Source organism: Malus domestica, chromosome 09 (assembly GCF_042453785.1).
Source record: "Malus domestica chromosome 09, GDT2T_hap1".
NCBI lineage: Eukaryota > Viridiplantae > Streptophyta > Magnoliopsida > Rosales > Rosaceae > Malus > Malus domestica.
The window spans coordinates 3,531,962-3,541,275 of NC_091669.1; the positions used below are offsets into that span (position 1 = coordinate 3,531,962).

A 9,314-nucleotide genomic window follows, 5' to 3' on the forward strand; every position below is an offset into this window, starting at 1 on the left:
TTTTATCTTCTTCTTCTTCTTCTCCCTCCTCCTCCTCTTTCTTCTTCTCTTCTTCTTCTTCCTCCTTTTTCTTGGTTCGGTCCCTTTTTTTTTTTTTTTTTTTTTCTTCTTCTTCTTCTTCTTCTTCCTCCTTCTTCTGGGTTCGGACCCCTTTCTTTTTTCTTTTTTTTTCTTCTTCTTCTTCTTCTTTCTCCTCCCTCCTCTTTCTTCTTCTTCTTCTCTTTCTTTTTCTTCTTCTTCTGGGTTCGGACCTTTTTTTTTTTTTTCTTCCAATTTCAGGTTTTTAAAAAAAAAATTAAAAAATTATTTTATGGGTTCGGACCTTTTTTTTTCTTCCAATTTCAGGTTTTAAAAAAAAAATTAAAAAATTATTTTATTTGCCACGTGGCAGACATTTGGCAGCCACGTGTCATATATGTGGCAGCCACGTCAGCATTTAACATATCCATGGATGGAAAATCTAACGGTTGTATGAAATTGAAATAAAATAGTACTTGAGGTATGAAAGTGAAATGTTTTAAAGATGTTGTATGAGATTGCAATAGAGCTCAAACCTGAGGGGCTACTATGTAATTTACCCAATTTTTGGGGTGGGGTTTCACACATAACTAGATATATACACATTGATACAAATATATATTTACATTTAATGGTGAGAAAACAAATTGATATCAGTATTGAACTCGTCATTAAAAAAAATTATAATCTAACCAAAAATTAAGTATGGTTGTTGGATGGTGTTTTGGTTGAGGAGGACGATTATAAATCGGATAATGCTAGGAAGACCAAAATTTTAAACCAAAATTTGCAAATCAAATGATATGTCACAAATAAGAAATAAGCGTGTTAATCAACACTTAAGTAACAACTCAATCATCAAAACATCATTTGGTTTACAAAATTTAGTTTAAAATTTTGGTCTCTGTAGCATTATCCTTATAAACCGTTAGGATTTAAATAATGTGATGGTATTTTTTTTTTTAATAAACGATATTATCTATATTAAGGGAGGGGGCGCGGGCTTAATGTGATTTGGTATTTAAATTTCAATAATGTGATTTGGTAGGCCAAGAGTTGTACACGTTTTGCACCAAAATGTGTTTCAAATATCTAATTACAGGGTACATTTTTGCTCATAACTCTCAAGTGGTGGTCATGCTCACCATTTTATTTCTTAGTATTTGATTAGTTTAAATTTTAAGATTTACGTCTATTCACTACATACATCTCGAAATTTAAACTCATCGAAATGATATAAATAAAATAGTGAGCATAACATCACTTGAGGGTAGTGAGCAAAAATAGAGAAATACTAAGGAAACTCTCAAAAGTGGGATTCTCCATATACTATTTGCTATATAATGTTAAAGTGACAGAATCAACAAAAAGTCTCGCTTTAAGATAATATCCTCGGTATTTCTCGCAAAAATATTCCTTATAATTACAGCTGGGACATGCACATTAATATTGCCAACGACAAATGCAATCTTATCCTTCTAAAATCAATATGCAAATTTGAAATTTATTCGGTAGGCTAACTAACCCAAACAATCATACTTTGGCCACAAGAAGCGACATCTTTGAGGGTGTTTTTTATTACAACCCGATATTTTAATTTTATTATGAGAGTTTGAGTTTGAATGCTAGACATTTGCACGAATTATACTTTGGCTAAGTTAGTAAAGTCTCTGCATTGTGTGTCACCTCACTAATGTTTGAGTCTCGCTGCCAGCAATCCTCGTTAATTTGTAATCTATAAATTTTTTACGTAAATTCATACCGGTGACGTGTAAGTCCTTTCAAATCGAGATTATGAGTATGTCTTGACACTACAAATTTAGTCCTTCCACTTAGCATTACCATTTAATTTTGGAACCCAGTTAAAGCACCAGCAATGAGCTGACATGTCGGCACCTCATTGGCTCCACCAAAAATTAATACCAAAAGAGGGCTTTACTCCCAGAAACCAAGACGTTGACAAACAAAACAGATCTCCACCACCGTTTGTTGAGAAGCTCAAAAACTCCGACCAAAAAACAACTTCCAAATTCCGCCATCGGAGCCGCCACCCACGGCCGGGGTTTCTCTTTCTCGCACAAAATGTCCCGAGTCAATTTTGGTATAATTCTGATTCTGGGGTTAATGTCGACGGTAGCGCATTCCATGCGGTTCGACCTCCAATCGGGCGCCACCAAGTGCATTTCCGACGACATAAAGAGCAGCGCCATGACCGTCGGCAAGTACGCCGTCGTCAACCCCAATGAGGGATCTCCTGTACCTGATTCCCATAAGCTCACTGTCAGGGTAATCCCCACACCATTTCTGTATGTGGGTCTGTTTCTATATCTGAAAATATGATCTGGGTTTTCTTTACTACCAATTTTACAATTGGGTTTTTTGTTCAATCCTGTTTCGAATCTGCTTTCGGAGTCAAATGTGGCAAAAAGATTGAATCTTTCAGAGTGAAGTTTAATGTTTAGGCAAAGCATTGATTTCTGTAAATTGGGTATATAATGATTTGCCTTGTAAGGTTGGATTTTTGGGAACAGTTTGGAGATTTGATCTGGTGATGCTGTGGTTTGTAACAGGTGACCTCACCTCATGGAAGTAACTATCACTATGGGGATCATGTGGAGTCGGGAAATTTTGCGTTCACTGCTGCAGAGACTGGTGATTATTCAGCTTGCTTTTGGGTGTCGGATCATAAGCCCTCGACCACGGTGACGATTGATTTTGACTGGAAAACTGGTGTTGCTGCTAAGGACTGGTCCAATGTTGCCAAGAAAGGGCAGATTGAAGTAAGCAATCTTCTGCTTGCACAATGTACATACCTGCATTTCGATATTTGTTTTTGGTGTTTATTCCCTTTTTGTGAATTCTGTCATAAGCGTAAACTTTGTTCTTCCATTCTTCAGAATTTTATCAGGAAATGTGATGCTAGTGAACCCAAAAACTAGGAACACAAGTATTTGTGGATTATGGATCGATACTATGAAGAACAGAGGATTTCTAAAACTCGTTAGATTCACAAAAGTACCAAGGAAAAAGAACAAAACTGGAGTCTTTTTTTTTTCATCTTCTTTCAATGTAATAATAGTTGGTATGTCTCTTGTGGGCTAGAAAGGCTCTTATTTAAAGAGTTAGCACCCTCGAAGGAACAGGATTCGATATTGAAATCTGCCAATGTTAATATTGTTAATCTGGTTCATCATTAATTAGTATATTAACGTTGTAGAAACATCAAATGTACTGGTCAAAAGGTACGGTTTTATGTCTTGTGCTGATACATTTTTTTGCCTTGTGCTAGTCGATGGAACTTGAGCTGAAAAAATTGTATGATACTGTATCATCCATTCATGATGAGATGTTTTATCTACGTGAAAGGTACGTAATCAGTATATCTTGTGTTGCTATTTCCAGCACATGTGTTGGGGTTTAACTTATATGATGTCACCTTATAATCCATGTGCATGCTTGCAGTTAAATTGGTTTTCTGTAAAATTTGAGAATGTGCTGCTTTATTCTTTCAATATTGCTTATCGTTGTCACTCTAGTCCAGATGAGAGATGAAAGTAATAGGGACGGTTTCCCGTTCCACTTTATTTTCTCTCCCCATTCTTTTGCTTCTTCTTCCTCTTTCCCATGTTAAAACATCTCCCTTTAGAATGATACCGTTGAATCCTGCGTAGGACTCAGATGGTTGTTCCTTTCGGCCACTTATTATCAGGAAACTCGTAGAGAACTGTCTGCAACTTTTTGCTATCAAACATCTTGCATTCTTAGATGCTTTTACACCAGTAACTCATTTGAATCGAAATATTAGACCCCATTTATTCTGAGATTTCTTTGATTGAGAAGAGGCGGCATGTTTCTGTTATACCTGATGTTACATTTTTCCGTTTTCCCTTGTTCTCTTTTTCTTGTCCTGGCTTTTTTCAGGGAGGAAGAAATGCAACAACTTAATAGATCAACTAACTCCAAGATGGCGGTTTTTAGCGGCCTTTCTCTTTTTGTATGCCTGTCGGTGGCTGGTTTGCAACTATGGCACCTCAAGATGTTCTTTGCGAGGAAGAAGCTCCTCTAGTACCGCTTTGTACTTACTTTCTCAATTTTTGTTCTGCAGTTATATACTCACACTATTTGTTGTTCCCTGTATTTTGAGGCCAAATCCTAAGTTGGACAGTGATTTGTTCTACTGAGAGGTTAGCTTCTAGGAAGGAGTCCCATCAGAGTTTCGGTTTGTTTTGTTGAAACTGGTTCTCTACTTTTTTCCAGAGCAAGGAAACTGATCGACTTCATCAACATCATTTGCAGTCCCCTTCAATACTTAACGTATGAGACCCTTCATCAACATCGTTCGGCAATTAAATATATCGTTGTATCAAAAAAATTGTTTATGTGGCTTTGATTCTCGTACGCGTGAAGTAGGTTGTCTGAGTTTGAATACCATAGGCATTGTTTATGACTTCCTGTTGTAACACAAGACTCATATATTAAACTCCATAATTGAATTCACCTCTATACGACTCAAATTTTCCAGCCCACCGTATGAGTTTGAGTCTAATTTATAAGAATCCAACACATTTTATCGGGAGCTGTTATTGACACTCTTACTCTGTCATTAAATTAGAATCAAACTCATTTTATCAGCAAATATTATTGTCACTTTAAAAATGCCGTTTTTTACTCATTAAAACATTATCCCAGTAAAATTTTTACCAATGTGTGCTAGTAGTGCTCATTTCTTAGTTATAATATGATATTTTTCGAGCGTCAATAACAACTCACGTTATCAATTAAAATATCAAAATCATTGTTTGTAGGAGCAAAGGTCCCGAGTTCACTAACACAGTTTTAAAATACCGTAAATACCCGAACCAATGTTTCAGTGACCAACAAACCCATGCCGCTGCCGGGGCAACAACAATGGCAAGCAAGCCTGAGCTTCAGCCTGGCCTACATGGCCCAGAACTGCCTCTCCATGACACACCTCAAGCAAATCCACGGCCGCGCAGTCGTCACAGACCTCCACCACCACGCCATCGTCCTCGCCAAGATGTTCCGTTTCGCCGCCATCTCACCCGCCGGCGACTTAAGCTACGCCCACCGCCTGTTCGACCAAATGCCCCGACCAAACACTTTCTTCTACAATACCCTCATCCGTGGCCACTCTAAAAGCTCGTCTCCTTCGGAATCGGTGGTTCTTTTCAACCAGATGAGGCTTAACTGCGTCGACCCAGATGAGTTTACCTTCACGTTTTTGCTGAAATCGCGGTCAAGGATGAAAATTGATGCTGCTCCGATTGTGGGGTCCGATGAGATTCATGGGATTGCGTTGAAGTTTGGATTTTGCGCGCATTTGTTTGTACAGAACGCATTGATTCATATATATGGGGCGAGAGGGATAACGGTTGCGGCGAGGCGAGTTTTCGATGAGGCGGTGGCTCCTGACGTCGTTTCGTGGTCGGGTTTGGTTATTGCGCATGTGAGAGCTGGGGAATTGGAGTTTGCACGGCAGGTGTTTGATGAGATGCCTGAGAGGGATGTGGTTTCCTGGACTGCTATGATTTCTGCGTATTCCCAAGCAAAGTATTCGAGGGAAGCGCTTGATTTGTTTTGGGAGATGAATCGTGAGGGAGTGATGCCTGATGAAGTCACCATGGTGAGTGTAATCTCAGCGTGTGCAGATTCCGCAGATGTAGAAACGGGGATATGCATCCATCGATATATTGATGAGAACGGGTTTTTGTGGATGGTTTCACTTTGCAATGCGCTGATTGACATGTACGCAAAGTGTGGATGCATGGACCGAGCATGGCAACTGTTCAATAAGATGAGCCGGAAGAGCTTGGTCACTTGGAATTCGATGATTTCAGCATGCGCTAACCATGGCAATGCCGATGATGCATTTGGTTTGTTTGAGTGCATGACCGCTGCTGGTGTTGCACTGGATGGTGTCACCTTTTTAGCCCTTTTAGTTGCGTATACACACAAGGGATTGGTAGATGAAGGGCTCAAACTATTCGAGAGAATGCAAACAGACTATAGAATTGAGGCACGAATTGAGCATTATGGTTGTGTGGTTGATATGTTAGGGAAGGCAGGACGACTAGAGGAAGCATACAGATTGATTAGTAGTATGCCAATTCCGGGCAACGATGTTGTTTGGGGAACACTGCTTGCAGCTTGCAGAACTTATGGGGATGCTGATATGGGGGAGAGGGTGGTGAACAGGCTGTTAGAGTTGAAACCAGATGAAGGGGGATACTACATTCTCCTTCGTGATATTTATGTCGCGGCCGGAAGGACAATGGAAGCAAATGCAACGAGGCAAAGCATGAAGGTTAACGGTGCTAGTAAGACTCCCGGATGCAGCTGGGTGGGAGCATAACGGTGGCTAGAAGAAGAGTAGAAATGTAATCCATGAGTCTTCGGCTTAGTTTGGTATTATTCGCTTGGATCGCTTACAAAACGTCAAGCGTTATTAAAAATGTAACATCTTTCACGATTGTTTAGGTGAGTTTGATTCATATACATATTAAACTCAAGAACTGTAATCACTCACCAAACTCAATTTTTCCGACCTACGAGTGTGATTCTATACAAATTGAAACCAAATCCAATTTTCAAGCCCATTGTGTAGCAATAATGTAAAATCTCACATCGTCCAGGGAGTACATCCTCTAAGCCGTAAATGTATATTCTTATATCTACCTAGCACAAAGCCTTTTGAGAACTCATTAGTTTCAGATTTCATCAAAACTCCGAAGTTGAGTGAGTTTGGATGAGTTTGGACGAGAGTATTCCTAGGATGGGATGACTCTCTGAGAAGTTCTCGTATGAGTTCCCAAAAACAAAAATGTGAGGGCGTGATCAAGGCCCAAAACGGACAATATCGTAATATGACAGAGTCGAACCTGAGATGTGATGAGGGCCCGAACCGGGATGTGACAGATAAAAGGTTCATGGATAAGCTTAACACATGAATTAATGGACTAAACACAATCCAATCCAGTTTTAAGTAAGTTTATTTAGGAGCAACGATGCACACACGACCACACGCTTGAATTCGGATAGCCTCCGTTTAGCGTTTAGAACACACACTCAAACATGTAACACAACACCATACCATTCAAAGGAAAACATGCCTAAACCCTTTTATTTAGTAGCTAAAGCACGGCATGGATCTCCCGTTAATAAGGCGGTAAGTATTATGATCACTCATCGTCATAGCTCTTGCGATGGTGGTGCTTGTGGCGGCGCTGCTTTTTCTCCTCATCGTCATCTGAGTCGTCATTTCCCTGCCATATTCAGATAAGAGCATCAGATGCAGATAACACAAGCCAGCCAGCAGTGATGGGCAAATAAAAGGAACATTTTCACACTTTCAGACCACCTTCACCAGAGATGCAAAGAATTTACCCAAAGACTACAGAAGGGTGAAGTTGATTAGGAAACAGAAACATCAAAGACCTATATGCATTGCTTAGATTCGAGCATGTAGTGACACACCCCGACCGCGATGTCAAATGAACACCGAAACCAAGACGTGTTGGCCATCATCGGGGTGGGTGACGAAGCCATAACATGCATAAAAACGTAACTAAAAAATGAAGAGATTAGCCCATCATTAATATAAATAACATGAATCTAAACATACAAATAAAATTTAAAAGAGCGAAGCGAGGTTCTCACATATTTCTTGCGACCATAGCCTTCTTCACCGTACTTCTGCTCCTCGCTCCTCCCATAACTGGGCTTCTCGTACTCCCCACTTTCCTGGCCCTCATAGCTGGGCCTCTCATAGCTAGGCCTCGGGGGTGGCGGCTCATCTCCATAACCGGTCATCCTCGGCGGTGGTGGCTCATCTCCATAACCGGTCATCCTCGGCGGTGGCGGCTCATCTCCATACCCGGTCCTCCTCGGCGGTGGCGGCTCATCTCCATAGCCAGTCCTCCTCGGCGGTGGCGGCTCATCTCCATAGCCGGTCCTCCTAGGCGGTGGCGGCTCATCTCCATAGCCGGTCCTCCTCGGCGGCTCTTCGCCGTGACCTGGCCTCTCAAACTCAGAACTCCCATAGCTCGGCCTCTCCTCGCTTTCTGGCGTCTCATAGCTCGGCCGCCCATAGCTTGGCCTTCTCGGCGGCTCTTCGCCATAACTACCCTCCTCACCATAGCTCGGCTTTCTCGGTGGCTCTTCGCCATAACCAGATTCCTCACCGTAGCTCGGCTTCCGACCATACCCAGATCCGAATTCAGCTGGCGGTGCCTCAAACTCGGGCTTTCGCCCGTACCCAGATCCATATTCGGACTCGGGTGCCTCGTACTCGGGCTTTCTCCCGTACCCAGATCCATACTCGGGTTCGGGTGCCTTATACTCGGGCTTTCGCCCGTGCCCAGATCCATACTCCGATTCGGGCTCCTCGTGTTCTGGCTTCCGACCGTAACCAGTATATTCGGAGCTGGGCTCATCAGCTTCGGGCCTTCGTTGATACCCAGACCCGTATTCCGAACCGGATTGTCCATACTCGGGCTTCCGACCATAACCCGATTCAGGCCTCTCGGATCCGAACTCGGGTCTCTCCTCCCCACCAGGCTGGAACCCATATGCCGGCTGGGGCCTGCCTTCGTACTCTCCCTCTGGATGTCCCCCGCCAGGATTGAACCCGACAGCTGGTCCGGGTCGGTGCGCGGGTCGGGCGTAGTGTGTGTACTCGTCTTCGAGAGCCTCGTCGGCGTAGGCGGAGGGCTCGGAGTACGACGAGAACTGGGGGCGCTCGTAATCGAAATCATCAGACGGCGATGAGTTGGGGTAGCAGGTCTCATCGGACGGGTCGAGAGGGCGGCCGAAGGTCAGGTAAATGTCGTATCCCCCGCCGTAGGGCGTCGGATCGTACTCATCGAAGTCAGTGGCTTCATCCCCGGCGTGCGTGTAGTACGGCATCGTTTAGATCTTGGAAATGCGACTGTTAAAATTGACGAGGGAGCGAGATCTCGGGGATATATATTTAGAGTCGTCGACAATTTTCGCATCAGGGTTATTTCCTTCTTGGTTAGTGACACGCGGACGGTTCGTGTTCGGCCTGTGGGCCTTGTGCCATATTTGTGGGCCCACTGAATTATTGGATCTAGTCGGCAGGAGGTACACTCAAATAAGAATGGGACGCATATGTTGGTCGGTCCTAATTGTAGGAAAGGATCCACTTTCTTAAAATCCACCCAATCAAAAAATTTGTTCGGTTGAAATTTGATGTAACGTCTAAAGTTATTATAACTTTTCAAGTGGATCTCTGCTTGGAGAGATTTTTCAATCTT

The 9,314-nt window shown here is 42.5% G+C and overlaps 3 protein-coding genes across 3 annotated transcripts; 2 read left to right on the plus strand and 1 right to left on the minus strand.

Annotated features, from left to right (window-relative positions):
* Window positions 1–1,638: 1,638 nt before the first annotated feature.
* Window positions 1,639–4,515, plus strand: LOC103442377 (transmembrane emp24 domain-containing protein p24delta7-like). The gene is made up of 4 exons (XM_008381159.4): window positions 1,639–2,304; window positions 2,589–2,798; window positions 3,308–3,384; window positions 3,940–4,515. Exons 1-4 carry the CDS (start codon window positions 2,101–2,103, stop codon window positions 4,082–4,084), a joined length of 636 nt encoding a protein of 211 aa, XP_008379381.1. The 5' UTR covers window positions 1,639–2,100; the 3' UTR covers window positions 4,085–4,515.
* Window positions 4,516–4,780: 265 nt separating this feature from the next.
* On the plus strand, window positions 4,781–6,630 carry LOC103442378 (pentatricopeptide repeat-containing protein At2g20540-like). The gene has a single exon (XM_008381162.4). The coding sequence runs from the start codon at window positions 4,904–4,906 to the stop codon at window positions 6,389–6,391; it is 1,488 nt and encodes a 495-aa protein (XP_008379384.2). The 5' UTR covers window positions 4,781–4,903; the 3' UTR covers window positions 6,392–6,630.
* A 380-nt stretch (window positions 6,631–7,010) lies between these two features.
* LOC103442379 (uncharacterized protein At5g39570-like) lies at window positions 7,011–9,112 on the minus strand. The gene is made up of 2 exons (XM_008381163.4): window positions 7,696–9,112; window positions 7,011–7,301 (listed from the first exon to the last, which is right to left on the minus strand). Exons 1-2 carry the CDS (start codon window positions 8,941–8,943, stop codon window positions 7,218–7,220), a joined length of 1,332 nt encoding a protein of 443 aa, XP_008379385.2. The 5' UTR covers window positions 8,944–9,112; the 3' UTR covers window positions 7,011–7,217.
* Between the last annotated feature and the right edge of the window lie 202 nt (window positions 9,113–9,314).

What these genes read in the sequence shown, in the direction of transcription:
- LOC103442377 (XM_008381159.4), top strand. Translation starts at nt 2,101, where the DNA reads ATGTCCCGAGTCAATTTTGGTATAATTCTGATTCTGGGGTTAATGTCG. An exon ending in CCCATAAGCTCACTGTCAGG is followed by an intron (nt 2,305 to 2,588) that starts GTAATCCCCACA and finishes GGTTTGTAACAG; the next exon opens with GTGACCTCACCTCATGGAAG. An exon ending in CCAAGAAAGGGCAGATTGAA is followed by an intron (nt 2,799 to 3,307) that starts GTAAGCAATCTT and finishes GCCTTGTGCTAG; the next exon opens with TCGATGGAACTTGAGCTGAA.
- LOC103442378 (XM_008381162.4), top strand. Translation starts at nt 4,904, where the DNA reads ATGCCGCTGCCGGGGCAACAACAATGGCAAGCAAGCCTGAGCTTCAGC.
- LOC103442379 (XM_008381163.4), bottom strand. Translation starts at nt 8,943, where the DNA reads ATGCCGTACTACACGCACGCCGGGGATGAAGCCACTGACTTCGATGAG. An exon ending in GCTATGGTCGCAAGAAATAT is followed by an intron (nt 7,302 to 7,695) that starts GTGAGAACCTCG and finishes TGAATATGGCAG; the next exon opens with GGAAATGACGACTCAGATGA.